This window comes from Rattus norvegicus, chromosome 5 (genome assembly GCF_036323735.1).
Source record: "Rattus norvegicus strain BN/NHsdMcwi chromosome 5, GRCr8, whole genome shotgun sequence".
NCBI lineage: Eukaryota > Metazoa > Chordata > Mammalia > Rodentia > Muridae > Rattus > Rattus norvegicus.
In genome coordinates, this window is record NC_086023.1 from 134,749,024 (window position 1) to 134,773,949 (window position 24,926).

Sequence of the window (24,926 nt, forward strand, 5' to 3'; positions counted from 1 at the left end):
GTCTTAACCTTTGCCAATGTCCCATGGATACTTCTAATTATCAAATAAGGATTCACAGGGAAGGCATGAAAGACAAAAAGAATGGCAATAAAGGAGGGATAAAGAAAGTGGGAAGAGCCAAGAAACATTCAAGTTGGGGTTGGGGATTTAGCTCAGCGGTAGAGCAAGTGCAAGGCCCTGGGTTCGGTCCTCAACTCCGAAAAAAAAAAAAGAAACGTTCAAGGTTCAAGTTATTCACAAGGTACACACACACACACACACACACACACAGAGTTGACCATAAGCAATGTTTACTACTTCCTGGCACTAAAAGTTGCTTTGTTTTGACAAGTGTTACAAAACAATCAGCATGCAAGTCAGCACCTTATGTAAGGTCGCCCCAAAACACTGTGTGTGGGGTAAAGGCCTGCTCTGCGGAAGAACTCTGAAGGATTTGGAGATGGGCCAAAGCAGGCGCCAGAGCTGGACCACAGACTAGAAAGAAAAACAAGACATTTGAAATAAAATGTCAGGAAATTCCTAGGTACTTGGAAAGTGAAAGGAAGTAGGTTGCCATTCTGAAGATGAGGAAACCCAACTATTCCCCATAGTCCCAATCATCTCTGTAACAGCTCCGTAGCTGTCATACGGGAATTCACAGAACACCCACTGTTACATGAAGAAATAAAGGAAGAAACATACAAAAGCAACCTGTACCAGAAGCAGCTTTTGCAGCCGCATCTGAAGGAGAGCCAGAAGCATTCAGCTTAGGAAAGCTTCCTCACTGTAAGAGGATCATCAGCCACAGGCTCAACCATTTCAGTTACTTAGACTTAAATTAGACTATGTGCCATATGGAGACGCTTGAGGAGGCTGGTAGGCCTGTGGGCTGATTAAATGGAACTCACCATGTGGGAGGACTGGAGGCCTCAGTTGGGCACTTTGGAGAGCGTGCCTGGCAGCTTCAGCTGACACAAACGTAACAGAACTTAGACTGATGTGATGTTCCCAACTGCAGCCCCGCCCTTTGAGCACTTCAACAACTTTATTGGCTAAATGTTTCTTCCCCAGTTTACAGCTTGAACTATGGGCTTATTCACAGGGTCTGTCTTAATCCGTACTGAAGCTGGGGCCTTAGTAGAGGCTAAAAGCTAGAAGTGAGAGTATGAGTTAGAAGCCTGCTGCTAACTCAGCTGGGCAGCGGTCCCTACCCACTGCCGTGTACAGCGATCTTTAGATGTAATGGATGGAGACAGGCCTGGGACACACCTGCCGCCAGCCTGTTACAATGCCTCTGATGGAGTCATCACCTTCCTACTTCAGGGATGGGGTGACACTATGGCACCCTGTGCAATTTGCAGAAGTACATAGGTCCAAAATTGGCCATGAGGTTTGGTATTACCAGCTCCCCAACCTGGCAGGATGGGAGGAAACAGAATGTGTCCATGAAAAGCTTTCGGAAGTGAGACAGGTCTTCCACTTGAACCTTGATGTTGTATTGATTGGCCAGAAGCTCGATGGCACCCTGCACCACATACTCATTCTGTAAGTGTGACAGTGAACAAGTGGAATAGACAACGTGACCTCCGGGCTTGGTGGCAAGGAGTCCAGCCCTGAAACAAGGGGAAAAGCAATTAGTATACTTCTCGGAAGGGCCAGAACAACGCAGGGCTAGGAACACAGGTACGATGGTCTACTACCCAGTGGAGTAGCCAGCAGAAGATGAGTCCTTCTAGGAGCCTTGTACGTTTGCTTGGGTCTTGCTTTTGTTTTTACCTGTGAGATACAACCCTGCTATATAGCACAGGGTAGCCTCCAAGTTGCCATCCTCCTGCTTCAGCCTTCCAAGTGCTAGGATTATAAGCACATACCACCACACCCACCTCTACAAACCCTCCTTCAAAGAAGTTTTTGATGGGGCTGGAGAGACGGCTCAGCAGTTAAGAGCAAATATTACTCTGTGGAGGACCCAAGTTCAGTACCCAGCACCCATGTCAAAATTTCCTATAACTCCAGGTCCAGGGGACTCTAAAATCTTGGACCTCCATGGGCACCTATATGAGTGTGCACATACCTACATGAAGACACACATGCATACACATAATTATAAGTAATAAAAAGAAAAGAATGACCCTTTGAAGCCTGATTCTAGTTATGAACTAAATCCTAACGATGGCTACCAATTGGATTCTTTCCTCGGTTGTACAGACCCCTGGTCTCTAAGCCCCCTTCCCTTTTCTCTCCTCTTTCTTTCCTCCCTTTCTCTTTTTCCTCTTCTTTTTTCTATTTATTTTTCCCCCAAGGTCTCACCATATAGCCCTAGCTGAACTGGAACTCACAATGTAGTCCAGGCTGGCCTCAAACACAGATATCCTCCTGCGTCTGCCTTCAAAGCTCTGGGATTAAAAGTGTGCATCATGTCTGGATTCTTTTTAAAAATAAATAAATGGCTGGAGAGATGGCTCAGCGGTTAAGAGCACCCGACTGCTCTTCCAGAGGTCATGAGTTCAGTTCCCAGCAACCACATGGTGGCTCACAACCATCTGTGGAGGGATCCGATGCCCTCTTCTGGTGTGTCTGAAGACAGCTACAGTGTACTTATATATAATAAATAAATAAATCTTTAAAAAAAAATAAATAAATGTAGTAGTTTTTCTATTTAAAAAATACTTATTACTTATTTTATGTGTATGCGTGTGCCTGAATGTATGGATATGCACTGCTTGTGTGCAGGAGCCCATGGAGGGCAGAAGAGGCATCAGATCCCCTGGTAGTAGAGTTGCAGATGGTTGTGAGCAGCCATGTAGGTGCTGGGAACCAGACCTGGATCCTCTGCAAGAGCAAATAGTGCTCTTAACTGCTAAGCCATCTCTCCAGTCTCCCTTTTTTCTCTGACATAGTGTCTCACTATGTTGCCTAGGTCAGCACCTAGGATGGCCCAGACTCCTAGGCTCAAGGTACTCCCCTGCCTCAGCTTTCCAAATATCAAAGGACACGGATATACACCACTGCTTTTTCAAAATGTGCAAGTCACTGACGCTGAGGTAAAATGCTACGGTAGAGTAAGTTAGTATTCTAGAAAGGACCAATTCAGGAAGCCTAGTGCCTCCAGGCAAACTCCAGCCAGGATTCTTACATGATGGCCTGGGCTTCTAGTTCCGCAGCTGAGACCGCAGGTGACTAGACCCTAAAGTCTGAGATACTGTCACTCACCCAAGAAGCTGCACCTGCAGCATAGGCAACATCTGTCGCTCCTTCTTCCTTGACCGCTGAAAGATGTTGTTCTCGTCCTCATGAAGGGAGTGGCGGTCCGTGGTACACGGCACATCTACTAACACCTGCCCAGAAGGCCAAAAGGTAAAGCGGTAAAGCTCCTTCTGGGTTCTTCCAACTTAGGTCAGAGCAATTTACGCCCCAGGTGACAAAGTTCAGTGGAGATACTCCTCTACTCATCCCTCCATTGCAGAGTCCCTGACAAGACTCTCATTTTAGCCTGACAGAGAACTGTGACATACTGAGCAGGAAAAACAGTATATTTAGAAATATTCACGGTTGATCAAAAAGCAGAGGCAAAGGCAAGAGGACTGCTACAGATTTGAAGGTAACCTAGTCTCTGGTTTTCCAGGCCGGCCAGGGGACAGAGTAAGGCCCCATCTCAAAAGGTAAAATTAAATTAAAATATCTGCATGGTAGCACACACAGCGTTCAGTACTTGAGAGGTGGAGGCAGGAGAATCAGGAATCATAGCCAGCCTCAGCTTACAGAGTGAGTCTGAGGCCAGCCTAGGTTTCATGAGATGCTATTTCAAAAACAAAAGCTGCATATAAATAACGGTTATTACATAACTGATATCAACCTAGGAAAAAAATCTTAGTACTTCAAGGTTCTGTTCTTGGCTATTTAATGAAAACATCCAATTTATACATGATAAACACTCAATTTACATGTTACATAATAAAAAAATAAAATAATTTCAAAATTATCTTAAAACAATGTCAGAGTGCAAGGCCCTAGATCAATCCCCAGTACTGTTTTAAAAAGAAAAATGGGCGGAGAGGCAGAAGAGACAGCTCAGGGTCAAGAGCACCCGCAGCTGAGTCCCGTCCCGTCAGATGCTTCACCTGTAACTCTAGTTCTGGAGGAAACCGAAGCTGGGACACACACAAATGCACACAACATAGCAAAGGCTGGCCCTGAGCTCACGATTCTCCTGCCTCAGCTTCCCAAGGCATTACAGCTACATATCACCACATCTGGTTTCCAATATTTAAATATTTTAAGGTGAGAAATACAAAATCATTCACTAATTTACCAGGAGCCCTTTCTATACTAGATACCTGAGACAGACAGAAAAATGTTTTAAATATCCCTACATGTATGTCTGAAAAGGGTAAAATAATTTCCAGAAAGATATTTTTGGCAAAGTAGAAGTAAATTAAAAATAACCCAATTTTTTGCCAGGTGATGGTGGCACACACCTTTAAACCCCAGCACTCAGTGAGCAGAGGCAGGTAGATCTGAGTTCGAAGCTTGCCCAGTCTATAAAGCTAGTTCTAGGATAGCCAGGGCTACACAGAGAAATGCTGATGTGAAAAACCTAAAACCAGACCAAAACAAGCCAGCAAGACCTGCGCAGTGTTTGATATTGATATATTCTTTGGTGAATTACCACAGTACACACAGTGGGAAAATGAACAGGGCATGGTGGTGCCCTCTGGAGTCCTAGCAGTAGGAGGCAGAGGCTGGAGGATGCAAAGTTCAAGCTCACCCCTTGCTATAAAAGCCAGTTTGAGACCAGCTTAAGCTACATGAAACCCTGCCTAAAAAGAAAGTGGGGCAGCGGGCAGGGAAGTAGAGAAAGTTGTGGAAATTCTTACAATTCTTCAAAAGGTGGCTGGACTCAGGAGATCGAAAGAGGGCACTCATGGGTGTTGGGGTCCTGAGTCCTCATGCATGTGAACAACAGAGTTCAAGGAGAATAGAAAATAAGTGGCGAATAGATCTTTAGTTTGGTCCCAATACATCCCAGGTATTGCTTATCAGTGTCAGCTGTGAAAGTTGTCAGCCCCATCCAGGCGGCAGCTGTTCAACATCAGCTACAGCATAGGCATCTCTACAGCAGCAGGCCAACGTGTGGTTAGCAGCCGTGTGCCAGGATGGTACACTGCCGGCTCTCAGCCTCCAGTGTGCTTTTGGACTCCCCCATGAGAAAACATGGAGAAAAATATGTTCAAATAAACTTTAACCTGGGAAGGAAGGGAAGAAGGGAGGAATGAAGGAAATGTGTGAATGGAAGGGAGGGGTGATTGCCCTTCTGTGAACATGCAGAGTGCTGGACTCTCTCCAACTGATGGACAAACACGACTGAAGAAGAATGGGGTCATCAGGTCTGTCGAGGCCTGAGGTAGCATTCTTCTCTGCATCCGAAGTGTCTAACACTTCCTTTGCACACAGCAGACTGCACACTACGATTTCTTCAAACAATAAATTAATGAAGATATCTTCAAGCATCAAAGCTAATTCAAATGCCTGAAGCACTGTCAAGTAAAATAAGAGGGAATTCATTCTCTACTGTCCCACAAGGCACAGCTAAAATCAGTGAACAGAAAGTGACAGGAGTCCGACTATGAAAACAACGTTGGATACTTGTATAGTCTGACACTGTGCAAAGGCATTCCTAGTTAAGCACCTATGGGACGGACACTACAGTGTACCACACCAAAGAAGTTTAACACAGCTCAAAGTTGAAGTAACACACGACACCTTCCAGCTGGCAAGTCATGAAGCCAGGACTGCAGTCTGAGGAGCCTGACTCTAAAATACAAATACCTGGGCTTGCCCTCATGCCATGCAGTCTACAGACTGTATTTTTTTTTTTTTTTTTTGGTTCTTTTTTTCGGAGCTGGGGACCGAACCCAGGGCCTTGCGCTTCTTAGGCAAGCGCTCTACCACTGAGCTAAATCCCCAACCCCTACAGACTGTATTTTAATTTTGGTTTTCCAAGACAAGGTTCCTCTGTGTAACCCTGGCTGTCTTGGAATTTACTCTGTACACCAAACTGACCTCAAACTCAGAGATCTGCCTTCCTCTGCTTCCCCAGTGCTGGGATTAAAGGCGTGTACCACCACTGCCCTGCCATATACTTGTCCATTGTATACATGTACATGTACAATATATACAATATATAGTGATTATAAGTCATGTTTCAAATAAGTGATTTTATAGCATGCTAATTAAAAGAAAGCGACTAGGGGCTGGAGAGCTTGCTCAGTGGTTAAGAGCACTTTGATTAAACCAGTTTGATTAAAAACTGACCAACAGGGCTGGAGAGATGGCTCAGTAGAGTTGAGAGCATTGGCTGCTCTTCCAGAGGTCCTGAGTTCAATTCCCAGCAACCACATGGTGGCTCACAACCATCTGTAATGGAATCTAATGCCCTCTTCTGGTGTGTCTGAAGACAGCTACAGTGTACTCATATTTATTTATATATATATGCATAAATATATAAATATATATATATATATAAACAAATCTTCAAAACAAAAAACAGACAAAGCAATACTAATGAGATAAAGAAAATGGCTTATTGCCAATGAATGCAAGATTGGCCAAACTTCTAAAGGATTTCTCAAACTCAGTCAAAATCTTAACTGATAGAAACCATTAACCAGCAATTTTACTTCAAATTCATAAAACTAAGGACTACACCTGAGGATATTTTAATTAATTAAAAAGTCATAGATGGGGGCTGGGGATTTAGCTCAGTGGTAGAGCGCTTACCTAGGAAGCGCAAGGCCCTGGGTTCGGTCCCCAGCTCCGAGAAAAAAAAAAAAAAGAACCAAAAAAAAAAAAAAAAAGTCATAGATGTCAGAATGAATACCACATGCTGCCATTTCTATTAAAAACTCACAGATCTATATTTTCATATACAAATTGCATAAAGACTATAAAAATAAAAACAGTTATCTGCAGGAAGAGGAAGAAGATAGCTGTGTACAGGTCTAAAAAGTTATTTTCCACTGGATATTCTTTTATACCTCCTGAATTTTACATGATATGTGATGTTAATATTCAGAAATAAAATGTTCTCATTCATACTCATTGTTGCAAGGGGTTCCAAGAAACCAAGTGACTTCAGAAATAAAATATTCCTAATAACTTTTTCCACACTCAGTTGGTTCCAATTCTTTTTGCTGCCAACTCCCTCTAATGAAAACAGTAGCAAGTCATCTAAGCTGAACCGAGAACTCTGCAAATGGCTTTCCTCCGAATCACTCATGGTGAACTGTCTAGGTCCGAAAACAGTCACACACACTCAAAACCTAGGGGCTGGATCTTACCCCTGGGATCGGGGGCCAGAACACAGAGTCAGAAGTCACTTACCTTATCATAGGTGTCCCCCTCCAGCTCTCCCCACTTCCTGCCATCCCATGAGGTAACTCGAATGTGGTTCCCTTTCCTAATATCTTGAGGCACATAACTGTGAAGGACCTTCTGTAGTCTGCCTGTTCGGGAGGTAGAGAGATCGTTGGCAGCTAGGTTACCTGTGGAAATAAAGAATCTTTAGCAGCTCTGACTCAACGTCGTCATATCGCACCAACACAAGGTGTTAATGGAAAATGAAACCGATTCTTAGCTATACCCAGTCAACAAAGACCCTGGGGCAGGGATACTTGTTATATATGTGGCACCAAATCGCCCCCTCTGGAGCAGAGGTCACAAAGACTAATATCGATGGAAAGGAAAAGTGAGTAGTCTAGGGGTGCACGCTATTTACTGTAGTTACAGCAAGTTTGGGGAATTTCTATACAGTCAGCAAGTTAATATTTTAAAAACTGCGTTTCTGACGTAATCTGCAGGAACCAAACATGGGGGCAAAACCACCTGACCATCAGGATGGCTAAGTTATCTATTTCCTGCAGGATGTCTTAGGTTATCTATATGTATTGACCTTGCTGATTGGGGTGGGAGGCTGCCATAGGATGTCTGCTCAAGTGGACTGTCTGGTTTTCCTCCTGGAATTGGAGTTTAGCCCCTGGAACTTCAAAAATGGAGTTGGTTGGGTTTTACATTGCTGTGATAGGGTCTTACTCTATAGCCTAGACTAGCTGTGAAGTTGAGATCATCCTGTCTCAATGCTGAATTTCAGGTACACACTAGCCATGCCAACTTATTGTTGTTTTGTTTCTGATACAGGGTATTCTCATGGTGCCTAGATTGTCCTTGGAGACTGAACTTCTCAAGCAATTCAGTTTCAGCCTCCTGGGTAGCTGGGACTACATGTGTGTGACACTGCCTGATACCTAATCTCTCTGAAACACTTGTGTCTTCGTTGGGTTTCTATTGATGTGATAAATGCCATGACTGAAAGCAACTTGGAGAGGAAATGATTTGTTTCAGCTTCTGGTTTACACTTCTTCATGGAGGGAAGTCAGAGCAGGAAGTCAAGGCAAAAATCTGAAGGCAGAAACTGAAGCAAAGACCATGTAGGAACTGCTTACCTACCTGGCCAGTTTGCTTTCTTGTATACCCCAGGGCTACCTGCCCACAGAGGGCTGGACCATTCCATAACAATAATTACATCATAACTGGTGAGGCACCTCTCCAGCCTACAGGCAATTTGGATGGAGACCTTTTCTCAGTTGAGGTTCCTCTTCCCAGATAACTCTAGCTTGTGTCAAGTTGAAAATGGGACAATATGTCTCTCTTGGTCTTCAGTAGATACTATCAATTATTCACCCAGAATTTACTATTATCTTCTTAATAAGAGAACCCTAACTTTATCAATAGAGGACTTTGTATACATTTCCTAGCTTTCTTTCTTTTTATATTTATTTTATACATATGAGTATATAAGTACACTGTAGCTGTCTTCAGACACACCAGAAGAGGGCATTGGATCCCATTACAGATGGTTGTGAGCCACCATGTGGTTGCTGGGGAATTGAACTCAGGACCTCTGGAAGAGCAGTCAGTGCTCTTAATGGCTGAACCATCTCTCCAGCCTGGTAAGTTGTACTTTAAGGTAGGCTTCTGGCCAGAGGCTGGCTAAAGTGAGCCTATGAATGCCAGGGTTACCTATTATCAAAACACATGAAGAAGCTTCAGCCTGTTCCCAAGGAATTTGGAATTTTTATTTCTTTTCTTTCAAGACAAGGTTTCTCTGTATAGCCCTTGCTGTCCTGGGCTTACTCACTCTGTAGACCAGGCTGGCCTCAAAGTCAAGTAGACTCACGTGCTTCTACCTCCCAAACGCTGGGACTAAGGGCATGCGCTGCCACCACCACCCAGCATGGAACTCATGATCTTGAGGAGGGAGAAGACATATCCATTAAATCTCTGAGGAAAGGCTAATAATGTTAATGTGCTAACAGGTGATGCTCACAGTGTGGGCGCACAGGAAGGAATCATTCTGAACAAGCCAAGAGCAGCTACGAGAGAACACTTCCTGCAAGTAGCACCCTTGAACTGAGGCTCGAAAGCTAAAAGGATTTAGATCACACAGCCGAGGTGGGGTGGGGAATTCTTGAGAGAAAGTGTAACAGGAGCAAAGGTAGCAGGTGTGCTGGGAGCTCCAAAAGCTCACAGGTGACATGTAAAGCTAAAAATACAAAGAAGTGAGACTTTACGTTAGAGACAAGTTAGCAGTACAAAAGGGTGAGAGGATCGTGTGATGGATTTATCAAAGCCCGGATTTAATCTGCCTGTAGAAGCCTTCGTCAGCCATTTTTTTTGACCAACTGACAATACACTTAGTAAATATTATTCCTCCCTGACCTTGAGACTAAACTTATCACATTCAGTGTGCCCTCCTAAGTGAAGTGGAGATGCCTGCCTGCCTAGGATACCATGCCACTGACTTACGGCAACAGCCCGTCTGAAGTAGGGCCAGTGTTTTTCCCCCAGGAGCGGCACACAGGTCAAGCACAATGTCTCCATGCTGCAGACCAAGAGCCAGCACAGGTAGCAAGGAGGCGGCATCCATCAGGTAGTAGTCCATGAGACCCAGGCTGCCAACACTGGAAGAGAGAAGACCGTCACACTTACCGGGAGCCATGGCGAGCAACTGTATGCCCTTGAGGGCCAGTAGCTCCACTCAGTAAATTATTTCTCAGACACCCATTCATCCATACAGTATCCATGGTAATTCTTTTAAAAAACGGGATCAAGGTCTCATGTATCCCAGGCTGGGCTCAAGCTTGCTATAAAGCTGAAAATGGCACTGAAGTTCAGATCCTCCTCCTCCACCGACAAACTGTGGATTACAGGTTTGTGCCACCACACCTGGCTTATGCAATATGGAGAACACTCAGGGTTCTGAGCATGCTCAGTAAACATTCTACCAAGTAGCTACATCCCCATCTCTGAGTGGTCCTTTTTGAAAACAGATCAATTTACTCAGAACTAGCCTTGCTAGCCACTTTGCTCTTCCTTCATTGGTCCACACATGCTCCTCAGGCCTTTTGTTGTAACACTTTCCTTTTAAATATCCCTGGTGTGCATCCTTACTTCTGTCAGGCATTGCCTCAAAGTGACCTCTTCATAGCAACTGCCATTCCCTGTTTAGTCTGTCTAAAATAACAGCCTCTCCTTCTTATCACTCTCTATCTATCTCTAGCTACACTATTTTTCTTTAAAGCACTTGTTCCTCACTTTGAGTGAGAGAGAGAGTGTGTGTGTGCGTGTGTGTTTGTGTTCCCATTATTTTCCTATATTAGAATATAGCTCTGAGAGAGCAAAGATATTTGTTCCCTGTACTATTTCCCAGTACCTGAAACCATGCACACAGCAGAAACTCAATTTCATCCGGTTACACTTTAAGATACAAAGTATTTCACTGATTCAGAAGGAATGGTCATCAACTATATGCCCTGGAGCTACCTAAGTTGGGCCTGATGAAAAAATCAGAGGCATTCACTAGGTAAAAAAATGAAAAGAGAATAGAATGAGTACCATACAAAAGAATAAAAACTCAAAGCTTCTCTAAGAATTAGTGAGAAAGGGGCTGGAGAGATGGCTCAGAGGTTAAGGGCACTGACTGCTCTTCCAGAGGTCCTGAGTTCAATCCCCAGCAACCACATGGTGGCTCACAACCATCCGTAATGAGATCTGATGCCCTCTTCTGGCCTGTGGATGTAAAACATTCAGGTAGAACACTGTATATATAATAAATCTTTTTTTAAAAAAATTAGAAAGAAGACTGGAGAGGTGGTCCAGCAGTCAAGGGCATTCAAATTCAACACCTAGCATCCACACAGAGGCTCAAAATCTTCTCCAGTTGCAGGGGATCTGACACCCTCTTCTGTCATGCACACATATGGGGCACATACTACACTCACATATAAAAATAAAAAATAACATGGCGGTGGTGGTGCATGCCTTTAATCCCAGCACTTGGGAAGCAGAGGCAGGCAGATCTCTAAGTTCAGTGGCTAGTCTGGTCTACAGAGGAGTTCCAGGACAGCCAGGGCTACAGAGAGAGACTCTGGGGGGTGAGGTGGGGAGAGAAAAGAGAAAAACCAGAGACTGTGACTAACTCTCCCATTAATCTAGCCCCTCCTTGTCTGGGGACAGGGAGGTGGCTCAGTGGTTAAGAATGTGCACTGCTCCTCTAGAGGACCCAAGTGCAGTTCTCAGCACCTGTAACAGGTGGCTCACACCTGTGACTCTAGGAGATCTGATACCTCTGGCTTCTGCTGGCACCCACACATATGTGGCATCTACTCACACAGACACACACATATATACGTGCTTAAAAATAAAGAAATCTTTAAACAAATAAATAAATGAATAAAAGCAAATAAATAAAAATATTTAAAAAGTATAATTCTCAGTGGTACGATGCCTGTCTAGTATGATGAGGTTTAATCCCTAGTTGCAAGAAGGGGAAAAAAAGCCTAAGACTGGGGTTGAAAGGCAAGACCAACCCAAAAGGTCTTAAACCCTATTTAAGGATTTTGGACTATAACCTATAGGAAGCTATCAAAAGTTTTTAAGGAAAATCACCTGGGTAGCTAGCTTTGGGTTTTAGAGAGCTGGGTAGGCCAGGAGGGTGGGGTGGTCAACTGCACCCAAACTGTCCCAGGACTTCCTGGCTCCTAGGCCTGTCTGTCACTGTGAGGACGGTTGGGGGTGAGCAGCCATCCCATCTCCCTTCCTGAGATGGAGCTCAACATGGGCAGCCTTGGAACAGACTCAAGGATGCAGAAAACCAACAAGACGATGGCCCTGGGAGAAGGGTCTAATAAGGCATGGTGCAGCACCATTGCTAGTCAGCCAGGATCCCCAGGCCCCAAGTTATAGCATCTTACTTCACAAAGAGGCTCAGGCTTCCTTCCAGTGGATACTTTCAAAGTCAAACCACACTAGGATTTTCTGCACATCATGCCTCTCAGAGAAATATTAACAAGAGTGTTGAGGGGGGTTCCTCCTCCTGGCTCTAAGCTCCGAGACTCAGCTACATTTACAAACACCTTAGCCGTAGCTTTGGCTGTTCTCTGACTGGCTCGTCATCCCGTCATTCTGTTCTAAGTGTTGCCATGTATGCTGGTTAGCTCTGCTCAGTCTAACTCCTCAGTCCTCCTTCATGTCCTGGGGCCAATCTCCCATGCCTGGCTCTATCCCAATCTATCTATCCTCTATCTAATCCTTTGCCTACCAGACATCTCTTCTATTCTACCCTTTCCTACAGGCCATGGGGCCATATAATACACAAGATATTCTCTCTACACAAGAAGACAGAGAAATGAGAGAAAGTCAAACCACACAGAATTGCAAATATACAGGCCAACAGCCTATAAAAGCCATCCTCATCCATTTCTTTCTATCCTTAAACTGTTTGGTTCACAGTTTCGGGAATCTGCTAAAAACCACAGTTCTTCTTAAAATAAATTTAAAATAAGAGTACACGAAATGTCACAGATATTATCAGGTTATTCTGAAATTCACGAAGCTCCTTGAACTGCTAAGAGTAAGGCCCCCTTTAATTTCATAGGAAGCCCAATGGGAGAAGGGGTTCAAAAGAGATTTTGGTGAGCATCTACAAATCTGCCATAATGCTCACTTCTCTCCCTGAGAAGGAACCCCTGTAATGGGTGCCTCAAAAACTGAGGAGACCACATGGTTTTTTCCTCATGGCTCTGCCAACACCCAATGCCTTAGGACTAATTACCAATATTCACCCAATCTATCCAGATACAGACAGTATCTAAAATGATCTTAAGTGAAACCAATGAAAATACTGAGGATCTTTTTTCTTTCTTTCTTTCTTTCTTTTTTTTTTTTTAACTTTTTGAGACTGGCTCTCACATAGTACAGGCTGGACTTGAAATCCACAGGCAGCTAAAGTGTCATCTTAAAGTCCAGATCCTCTTGCCTCTACCTCCCAAGTGCTGTGATCAGAGAGGTGCGGCGCCTGGCTGTGAGAGGGATCACTGATGAATGCTATACGTATGCCAAACTCACTTCCTCCTTTCCACAATCCTAGAACATAGTTAAATCTGCGTCCCACAACCAGGCTTTCTGCGTCTCAAACCCACTTCTCATTAATTGTGTGACTTTCAGCAAATGACTTCTCCATACCTAGGCTTTTCCACTCAGCAGAAGAAAATGTCTCTGCTGCCATAGATAGGACTTTTTAGTTTTGTCTTCTTTTGGGCTAGTAATGACCTCAGGCTCTCAGGTTCCTTAACTTCCTGCTCTACAGCGCTTGAGTGCTCTCTCTCTCTCTCTCTCTCTCTCTCTCTCTCTCTGTGTGTGTGTGTGTGTGTGTGTGTGTGTGTGTATGTGTGTGCGCAGTCCATTCCAGGAGCCCACCATTCTTTTTTTTTTTTTTCTTTTCTTTTCTTTTTTTTTTTTTCTTTTCTTTTTTTTTTTTTTTTTCCGGAGCTGGGGACCGAACCCAGGGCCTTGCGCTTCCTAGGCAAGCGCTCTACCACTGAGCTAAATCCCCAACCCCGGAGCCCACCATTCTTATGCTTTAACAAGTGCTGGTGTCACAGGCTTGTACCACCATACCCAGCTTCCTATTCTCAAGGCATAAAGCACAATTTAGCACTTGACTGTACAGTCTTTTTTCACCCAACCTCATACACATAAACACCACTTCTAGAAGAGACGAAGAAGTTCTGTTTTCTTCAAGGCTGTTGCTAACTTGCGCTCCTAGGCAACCCCTATTTCCTATCAAAGTCCACTTCCTCTCCTCCTCCTCTCACAGGTGCCTGACAGGGAAAAGGGGAAGGGAAACACATCTTCCCTGGGAAGGATGCGGTGCGTTCTCTTGTGAAAGGCAGATGTTTTCTACAGAATGCAGAGCAGGTTCTGGGGTTCGAATTTCTGGGGACTAAATACCAAATACATCACTTGCTCTCTGGAGAATCAAAAGCAAGTAAGTTCCTTAACTTCTCTGTATCTCAAATATAAAAGAGAGCATTGACAAAGAGATAGGACATGTACAGCACTTGGACAAACACCTGGTCTTAAACACACCAGAAACACCAATACTGACTTGTATTTGAGGGCAGGAGCTAAGCTCTTCCTGTCCTCTGTAGCAGGCATTCAAGATGACCTCAGGGTTCCAGCCCCTACCTGGCAGGAGGGAAGCGGCTGACATCCCCTTTGGAAAAAGTGAAGCATCGAAGGTTGGGGCTGCAGTCCAGGGATAGAGTTGGAGAGAGGCCACTCTCAGGCTCCAGTTTCTGGTAAGAGATGGCTTCACTGACAAAGTCCTTGGCACTCAGCTGCTCCAGCTTAGCACTCACACTATCCCAGGCAGCAAAATTATTGACTAGTGCACCATACTTCTGCTCTGAGAGAAGACTAACACGGATTGATGGCCAAAGATCCCCAAACTGTACACTGTAAGTCATGTCAAAATTCTGCAGAGCAAGCCGGCTGGGAGTGAATTGTGGTTCTGTGGTAGCCTAAGAGAGAAAGGGCAAGCGTATTAATCGTTCCAGTCTTGACTCTATCTCGTATCATCTGACTTTACTGTTTTAGCTTCAGTTTCTGTGGCTGTGATGAAACATCATGACGGAGGCAACCTGAGGAAGAGGGAGTTCATTTCAGCCTACACTTCTAGGTGACACTCCATCACTGAGAGAAGCCACGGCAGGAATTCAAGTAGGGCAGAAACTGCAAGAGCTGACACGAGCCCATAGAGAGCTGCTGCTTACTGGCATGATTACTCCTGGCTCGATCAGCCTGTTTTCCTATAGAACCCAGAACCACCAGCCCAAGGATGACCCCACCCACAAGCCCTCCTCCATCAATCACTAATTAAGAAAATGCTTTACAGCTGGATCTTATGGAGTCAAATTATCAGCTAAGGTTCCCTCATTTCACATAACTCTATGTAACTTGTGTCAGGATGACATAAAACTAACCAGCATATCTGGCAATACCTCAGAGCCCTGAGGCAAATTCAAACTTGCTCAGTGCTCTCTCTTCTCTTTGTTCTTGCCTCTGCCTACCAGAGGAGGAACTGGGAGAGAGTGAAGAGTAGCCTTCATATCACAGGATTGGAAGGGACACACTCTAAAGGGGTCATCAAAAAAGAGAGTCAACTCTAGGCACAGTGTGCACACATGTAATCCCAGTACTCAGCAGGAGGATCTAAGGTTCAAAGCTAACCTTGGGGCTGCAAAAGCAAACTAGAGGCCAGGGTGAATTACCCATCAGGAGTCTCTTAGGGAGATGGCTGAATGGGGAATGGTTTTTGTCACTAAGCTTGGCTACCTGTGTTTGATCTTTGGGACCCACAGGGCAGAGGAAAGAACTGATTCCCCTACTTGTCGTCTGACGTCCCAGGTGTACCACAGCACATACATGCACACATGCATGTAACCATACCCACACCAATAAATGTCATTTTAAAAAGTCTCCTAGGGCTGGAGAGATGGCTCAATGGTTAAGAGCACACTGATTGCTCTTCCAGAGGTCCTGAGTTCAATTCCCAGCAACCACATGGTGGCTCGCAACCATCTGTAATGGGATACGATGCCCTCTTCTGGTGTGTCTCAAGACAGCTACAGTGTATTCACATATTAAATAAATAAATCCTTTAAAAAAAAAAGTCTCCTATAATCCTACCGCTCCGGAAGTAGAAATAAGGGTCATTCTTGATTACATAGAGTTCAAGACAAATTGGGATAGATGAGACTCTATCTCAAACACACACACACAAAGAGACATAGAAGAATCTCAAAAAAAAAATATGAGGAAGGGATTGAGGGCTTGAAATGAGATGCACCTCAATGTATGTGCTCTGAGATGTGTCTGTGTGCCTGAGATGTGTGCTCAGTGTGTGACAGTGCTTGCCTAGCATAAACAATGCCCTAGATTTGATACCTCACACTGCAAAGGTGAAGGGGAACTTAAGTAACCCAAGGGAGAACTCTTTTTTTTTTTCTTTTTTTCGGAGCTGGGGACCGAACCCAGGGCCTAGCTTGCTAGGCAAGCGCTCTACCACTGAGCTAAATCCCCAACCCCAAAGGGAGAACTCTTAAAGAAGCTGTGAAGGTCCTAGAAAAACTTGAGGCTAAAAGCCTTTTTTTTTTTTTTTTTTTTTTTTTTTTTTTGAGACAGGGTTTCTCTGCATAAACCTGGCTGTCCTAGAACTTGACTTGTAGACCAGCAGGCTGGCCTCAAACTTCAGAGATCCACCTGCCTCTGCTTCCTGAGTGCTGGAATTAAAGGCATGCAACACCATGCCTGACACTTTTATTCTTTACAATCCTGTTTTCAAAACCTTGTCACTGACTACTTGCTTAGGAGAGAACTCTATGGTACTCAATAGGATAGAAATAACCCCACCTTTCATACCTGATACAGCAACGAGTCACTTACCTAAGACGACACAGTGAACAGACAACATAATGCACAGAATCACAGAGCTGAGATGTTTTAGATTTCCCAGACCCCAGGAAGGCAGAATAAAGACAGTTCACAGAATCTTAAGGTAAGAATCAAAGCAGAAACTTCTAGGATGACTGCTATGGGCTAGCAGTGAAGGACTGGAGTCAGATTGAAAAAAACTGAAGACTTGAGACGAGGAGTCTAAGAGTTGTTCCTTGTTGCAACCACTGAGATACTACTGATGGCAGTCTTGTTAGTGCAACTTCTGCCCTAGTCTGGGTTTTTGTTCTGGCCAGAACGTGTGTTCTGGTCATTATTTCTTCTTAACGCTGGGACTCTTGATCTGTCCTGAATTTTTCCCATGCTGGGAACTCTTGCTCTGATTCTTGTTTTTATCATCTGGAGCACTGCTACTCTGCTTCCAACTTCTCTTATGGTGAATGGCACTCGTGTGGGCATTCTCGCTACAGTCCTGAGTGTTGTTTTGGGGAGGACTATTGCTCCGGCTCCGACTTGTGCTCTCAAAGTTATCCCTTCTTGGGGGACTCTTGCTTGGATTATGAAGGGGGCTGCTCTGGCTCTGGCTCTGACTTTTGTTTTGGTGGTTACTTTGGTTGTCACTACTCTGATAGTCACTACAAACAATGGTCGAACTGGCAGAAGTGCTACAACAGTTGGAGGAGGACTTGGAGGGAGGGAAAGGACAGCTGTAAGGAATCTGGGTGGGATTGGCCGGTGGGCTTGGAGAGGTCACAGCATAGGTATGAACGCCACAGGGAATGGTAGTGGAGCAAAACCGAGCTCGAGGGACAACAGGTAAACATCGAGGGTCAAAGGGTGTTCTCAGAGGGATAAAAGAATAGATGTGGGTGGAACAAGGAGGCGCCACGGGCTTGCTATAGGGTGGTGGTGGACCCCTGGGAACAGAATAAGTGCCACAAGGGAGAATCACATGCTGGTCATTAGGGAGATGTGTAGACTGATTTAGGGGACTAGAGAGAGGGGATAAATGGGAGGTAGGAGGGCCCACAGAATACATATGAGTATTGCAGGGGGATACTGGAGGTGGTGCTTGGGGACTGCTCTTAGGATATCTACTGGACAAGGCAGGATTACAAGGTGAGCTATGGGGACAGGAAGTAGGAGCAGTTTTGAGAACAGCAGACTCTGGGGGAAGTTCTTTTGGGCCAGAATTTGAAGTAGTTGTGATGGAGGGCTCCATAAGCAGACTAGAGAGGCCAAAGGGCTGGGAGGGAGGCTGAGGACAAGGGTTGGTCTTGTGGGATTTAGGATGGTTAGGGGGAGTGTGGTGGGGTGTGTTCACTAGGGAGCGACACTTGCAGGGAGCTCGTCGTGATTCCGAGGATTTTGGGGGCTTCGTTTGAGGGGTAACTGGGGTAGGAAGACTGGATTTGTTATAACCTTTAGGGGACTTAGGTGGTTGTCCGGGGTTGTTAGGGGACTGGTTGTCTGGGGGAGCTGGGAAATACAGGGAAGGATAAGGATACTGAGAAGGTGAAGATTCTGTGGGGCAGGGAGGGCCAGAAATGACAGTACCTGGGCTTAGTATGAGGTAAGAGTTCCCCCCAGGCTCCCACAGAAAGGACCCTAAGCAGGGCTTGTGGAGAGCCTGAGGCAGGGAGGAGCTAGGAGAATCAGCACTCTCAGGTGGTAGGTTGATGACACAGTAAGGACTCCTAGGGACAGATATCTGGGAATCTGGGCATAAATGAGAATAATGAATACAGCCCTCTTGGGGTGAGATGGGAGAGCCAGACACGACTGCCTGAGAAGAAAGTGGAGGGCCACAGCCATTTTTCCCAAGAGATACATCAAGCTGTGGTTTAGGTTCACAAGAATCTGGAGGGAGAGGATGGTCATGGTAAGGGTTGCCAGAGGGTGGGGAAGATGCTGAGGAAAGGGGAGGATCATTGTAACTTCTTCCAGAGGACCAGTAGGGCATCACAGGCCCAGTTTCCAAAACGCGATGAGAAATGGTTGCAGAGGTTAGAGGTCTAGTTTCCACAGATGGGCGAGGAAGGGAAGGTGAAACCGGAAGGCCAGTTCTCAGGGGCCGATGGGGAAGAGGTGAAACTGTGGAGTAATTTCTCTGGGACCTTGGCGTAAGAGGAGTCGAAATCACGGGGCCTGTCTCCAAGGTTATATGAGTAAGTTGAGGGGAAGTTACTGGGTTGGCTCTAGGGGGCTGATGAATGAGAGGTGGGGAAGTCACGTAACAAAGACGCGGACTTTGAGGACATGAACGCGGAGTTTCTGGGGAACCAATACAGTTGCAATAATGGCCCCGCTGATGAGGAGAGGGTGACCCCTGAAGGCTGAATCGGTCAAAACAAGGACTCGAAGGGGATGAACCAGCTGGCTCTTGGCTGTACAGCCTTCCTAGGAGTGGAGAAAAGGGTTCAAAAGAACACCTCTCCCCTGCGGATGGGGAGGAGAGTGACGGGGGCGGAGGGGGTGGGGTTGGCATCGGTCGAGGTAAGCAAGGAGAAGAAATGGTGAGGCAAGGGAAAGGGGGGTTGGTGAATCTGTTGCCTGCATTTGGAGAAAGGCCAGCAGTACAGGAAAGGTGGTCGCTGAACTCTTTCCCGGGCGCCACAGGCACCTGGACAGTGAAAACAGGGGTGAATCCTTTCCTGAAGGACGACGGAGACGCAGGAGGGAAGGAGTAGTTGTTAGGACAGTCAGCTTGAGGTGCAGTTGCAGGGGTTGAAATTTTAAGGAGGAAAGGAGGGGAAGAGGTCATGGGACTGGAGGGGAAGGGAAAGAGGGAGGAAGGGAAAGGAAAAAGAACGGTGGGAAGGGCAAGATGAAGGTAAGCAAGAAAAATTAACATGAGGCGATGTGACGTCACCGAATGAAAGCTCAGGCAGTGACTTAACAGAGAGGGGCGGAGTCAGGGGGCTGCTTATGCAACCGGAAGAGGAGGCTTGTGGTTATTAAAAGGGCAGGCAGAAGCGTGACAAGAGCTCCAAGAAGGCTTCGGTCCCCGGAGTGGATGTCCCTAATGCAACCGTGAGTGACGGAAAACGCAAGGGCTGAATAAGTCTCCCTCTATGTCAGACCTTACCCATTTCTTCTTATATCGATGTCTCCGCGGGACTGGCGTGAAGTCCGCGAGCTTCAGCAGCTTTCGAACACCTCTTAATACGGGCGCAGCCATGTCAGCTAGCAACGCCAATAACTCCGACTGAAATAGTAGCTGCACTCTCGCGGGTTCCGGGGAGAATTGAGAGCTGCTTAGAATAACAGCGGCAAAGGGGGCGGGGTTAGGCTTGCCACGCCCCTAGAGTTTCGCTTGCCTTCACACCCCGCCCACCAGAGAGTACCGGGCTCACCCGAAGCAGTGGCTGGCCTTGCTAGAGCATCTAAAGAGGCTCCTAGGAGGTGCAGGAAAGGCCTTCTGGGCTCAAACTGCATGAAGAAAGATGCCAAGGTAGAACGAAATTAGACCATACCGAAGACTGAAGTGGAATTGCAAGAAAGCCATAGAAATTTGTTTCAAGATCTGACTTTTAACGGTCCTTTTCAAGACTCGGTACCTACTTTTGTGTTCTTTCTTAGACTCTCAAATTGATTCCATCACTCAGGATCCAAGAAGAGAAAGGGGTGATCACTATTTTTTGAAATAATCGTCTGGCTGAGCACAGTGGCATATGTCTTATTCCAGCCCTTGGAAGGCAGAAGCGGGCGAACTCTCTGAGTTCCAAGCCAAACCTAGTTTTCCTAGCTACAGGACAGCAAGCGTTACTAGTGAGACAGCGAGAGACAGACAAGACACAAAGAAAGATGGTCTAGGTAGGTAAGAATAAGAAAAGGAAGATGAGAGAGATGATGGTTTGGATTAGTGTACTGGCAGTGAGAACAGAGAGGACTTCAGTAATTGATAGAATTGTAGAACGCATCGGCCTTACCTAAAGTAGCATAGGACATATGTGAAACTCTGGGTTCAATCCCCAACAGCTCCATCCCAAGGTTTTGTTTTGTTTTTTTATAAAATACCGCTGGGTGTGGCTGGTGGAGGACACCTGTAATCCTAGCTGTTGGCAAATGAAGTAAAAGAGAGTTGGAGGCAAACCTGGGCCACAGGAGACTTAATCTCAGAAAAACCAAAGACAAATTAATATGTGTTATATCTCAAGTTTTTTTTTTCTTTTTTTCGGAGCTGGGGACCGAACCCAGGGCCTTGCGCTTGCTAGGCAAGCACTCTACCACTGAGCTAAATCCCCAACCCCATATCTCAAGTTTTAACAGCTTTTCTGTAGCCTTACTTTTATTCTTATAATGTATTGTCTCCCAGAATATATTATAGTCAGTCAACTCATAATTTTTTTTCTTTTTTTCGGAGCTGGGGACCGAACCCAGGGCCTTGCGCTCGCTAGGCAAGTGCTCTACCGCTGAGCTAAATCCCCAACCCCAACTCATAATTTTTAAAATGTTAAAATGTCAAGCAGATCTCTGGAACTTGTTAGGCCAGCCAACTCTTTGGAATTGGTGAGTTTCAGATTCCATGAGACCATCTGAAGACATGTACTGACTTTCCATATGCACATATGCGTGAACATACACAGACATATACCACACACTTTTTTTCTTTTTCTTTCTTTCTTTCTTTTTTTTTGAGACGGGATCTCACTGCATAGCCGAGTCTGACCTCTAACTCTCTATATAGACCGAGCTAGCCTGGAAATTATACCTGCCTGCCTCCATCTCCCAAGCACAGGGATTAAAGGTTGTGTGCCCAAAATGTAACTCATAAAATGAGCACTTGCCAAAAATTGTGTTCATCATCCAAGCCGCACACATATCATTATCTTAAATAATGAAAATAGGGGTTGGGGATTTAGCTCAGTGGTAGAGCGCTTGCCTAGCAAGCGCAAGGTCCTGGGTTCGGTCCCCAGCTCCAAAAAAAAAAAAAAAAAAAAAGAAAATAAGTGAGAATTTGAGTTTCAAAATTTTAGTGAGCAAATGAGGCCATGATCACTCATGTCCTTTTGTTTTATTTACTCACTTTCATCTCAATTGCTGCCCCTTACCGATCTCTCCCTCCCACAATCCCCCCATCCCCCCACCCCACCACACCCCGGCACGTCAAGTCTCTGCAGTGACTAGGTGTGGCCTCTCCCACTGAGGGCAGACAAGGCAGCCCAGCTGGATGAACATATCCCACAGACAAGCTTTTGAGACAGTCTCTGCTCCAACTGTTTGGGAAAAAGGATAGAAAGGAAAGGGGGGCCATGTTATCATTAGACTACTTTCTGCTGATTAGGGGGGGTCACATTTTCTACATATGTGTGGGGAGGCCTAGGTCCAGCCCGTGAATGTTCTTTGCTTGGTGGTTCAGTCTCTGAGAGCCCCAAGGGTCTAGGTTAGTTTACTGTGTTGGTCTTCCTGTGGAGTTCCTATCCCCTTTGCAGCCAATGGCTCACATCTTTAATCCCTGCACTCTCGGAGTCTGAGTCAGGTGGATCTCTTAGTTAGACCAACCTGTTCTGCAGAGTTCAAGGCCAGCTAGGGATGTATAGTAAAATACTGTCTCTTTTGTTGTTGTCGTTGTTGTTAATGTAATCAGAGGAACATAGTGAGAATTTTGGTTTCTTTGAAAAACACAGGAATATGGGAATATATTCTTATTTTAATCCCCAGTGTGGGATATGGAGGGGCTGTTTCAGATTGTCCACAGAAGCTATGATTTGCTTTGAGCTCTAGCAGGGGTGTGATTTTTGCCAGTAGCAGATAATTTCTGTGATTGTGTGATATTTGGAATTTTGGGGACTTTTCAGAGGGTATAGAAATGTTAGGGCCCCAAGAGGCAGGATGGGTTGCCGGTTGCTGGTTAAGTAATTATCCACAAAATAGGAGAAATTAGATATCTTTTCTTAAGAAACAAGCACATTTTTTTTATGTGTATGAACACACTGTCACTGTCTTCAGACACACCAGAAGAGGGCATCAGATCCCATTCCAAATGGTTGTGAGCCACCATGCGACTGCTGGGATTTGAACTCAGGACCTCTGGAAGAGCAGGAGTTCTTAACAGCTGAGCAGTCACTTCAGCCCCAAGCCCTTTTTTTTTTTTTAAACATTGCAAAAGAGATTTGCCAGCCTCTGTTAAGCACAGATGATAAAATAGTGGGGTGGGACCTGACTTTTGAAATTACCATTTCTACCAAGCCTTGGCCAGGATTTGTTGTGTCCCAGGAATCTGCCTGCCTTTGTATCTTTCTGACAAACTGACTCATTAATGCCTTTGTTCCTTTAGATTTGTGAAGCCCCCTCAAATAATTCATATTGCATCCTTATTTTTTGAGAAATTATTTATTTATTTATTTATTTTTTTGTTTCTTTTTTTCGGAGCTGGGGACCGAACCCAGGGCCTTGCGCTTCCTAGGTAAGCACTCTACCACTGAGCTAAATCCCCAGCCCGAAATTATTTATTTTTAAACATTTCTTTTTTTTTTTTTTTTTTTTTTTTTCCGGGGCTGGGGACCGAACCCAGGGCCTTGCGCTCGCTAGGCAAGCGCTCTACCGCTGAGCTAAATCCCCAACCCCAGAAATTATTTATTTTTGAACCCATGTTTTTAGAGTTTTTCCCACAGCCTTAAGGGCTGTCCTGCTGGTCCCAGCATTTATCATTTTGCTGAGGTGTTAGACACACCTTCACCTCCAGGACACCCACTGCCTCCAGTTAACAGAGAGGACATTCCTTGAGAGAAGAATGTAAAGTACACACAGTATTATGCAAACGAGCCTTGCGTCCATAGCAACCATCAACACTTGTGGAGGCCTCACCTGCTGGCCTGGATGGACCTAGGGGCAGGAACCATCATTCTGTCTCTACCGAGGCCATGCCAGACCTGGCATAAATCCATCTTTCCTGGGCAGAATTCATTAACATTTCCATGGGTAAGAATAATTACAGTGCCATCAGCTCTGTATAAGTTCAGTTCCTGCAAAGACATCAAATATGGGCTGGGGAGATGACTCCATGGCTAAGAGCACTTGTTGCCCTTGCAGAGGGCTCAGGCTCAGTCTTCAGTCTCACGACCATCTTTAATTCCAGTTCTAGATGTGAGGCCTTCTGACATCTGCAGTTATCAGGCACTTGCACGGCTTATAAACATACATACATACATGCAAGCAAAACATTCACACCCATGAATCTTTTGAAAGAACAAAAGTACGTAAGATAGCCTCGTCAATATAAAATAAACCAGAGGTGGGGGTTGGGGATTTAGCTCAGTGGTAGAGCGCTTGCCTAGGAAGTGCAAGGCCCTGGGTTCGGTCCCCAGCTCCGAAAAAAACCAAAAAAAAAAAAAAAAAAAAAAAATAATAATAATAATAATAATAATAAAATAAACCAGAGGTGTACCCTGGCAATACAGTAAACAAAGTCTTAGCAATCTTCCTCTGCTTATTTATAAGCTTTGGACAATTTTTCCAGATATGACATCTTACCTCAAGAGAATGTTGAGAGTTATGTAATTATTCTACAAAAGGGTTTGGCTATGTAACCCCCAGCTGGCTTAAAGTCCAGTGTGTAGACACTTTGGTTCCAACTCAGCAGTTGTCCTGTTTTAGCCTTCCCGAATGCTCCAAGAGGAAGGATGCGGGCCTTGAAAACTGGCTCAGTGTGTTCTTACACCTGACAGTCTGAGTGTAATCTCCAGGACCCACATCATAGAAGGAGAAAACCAATTCCCAAAGTTGTCCTCTGACGTCCACAGAGGAGGGTCATGGCATGTGTCCCCTCCCGACGTGCCACATATATATAATTTTTTTTTTTGAGCTGGGGACCGAACCCAGGGCCTTGTGCTTGCTAGGCAAGCGCTCTACCACTGAGCTAAATCCCCAACTCCATATATTTTAAAAATTTTTTAAATTATATGGGACCTACTTCGGGAAAACACCAAAAAGCAGATGATGCCGGTGCAGCGAGAGGGTGCAGCGGGAGGGCCCGGAGGACCTGGGGGCCCAGGATTAGGAGGCCGCGGAGGCTTCCGCGAAGGATTCAGCAGCGGCCTTAGGGGCTGCGGTCGTGGCCGAGGCCTTGCAGCGGCCTTAGGGGCTGCGGT

General features: G+C 45.4%; 1 protein-coding gene across 2 annotated transcripts; it reads right to left on the reverse strand.

Annotated features, from left to right (window-relative positions):
- Nsun4 (NOP2/Sun RNA methyltransferase 4) lies at window positions 1-24,607 on the reverse strand. 2 transcript variants are annotated; one of them, NM_001106678.1, is made up of 6 exons: window positions 19,922-20,116; window positions 14,566-14,900; window positions 9,844-9,998; window positions 7,363-7,523; window positions 3,193-3,317; window positions 1-1,592 (listed from the first exon to the last, which is right to left on the reverse strand). In NM_001106678.1, the coding sequence occupies exons 1-6, from the start codon at window positions 20,012-20,014 to the stop codon at window positions 1,316-1,318; spliced, it is 1,146 nt and encodes a 381-aa protein (NP_001100148.1). In that variant the 5' UTR covers window positions 20,015-20,116; the 3' UTR covers window positions 1-1,315. The 2 variants fall into 2 exon arrangements, with proteins under 2 accessions (NP_001100148.1, XP_038965521.1); XM_039109593.2 differs by lacking the exon at window positions 14,566-14,900 and having other exon boundaries at window positions 274-1,592; window positions 19,922-24,607.
- Window positions 24,608-24,926: the final 319 nt, after the last annotated feature.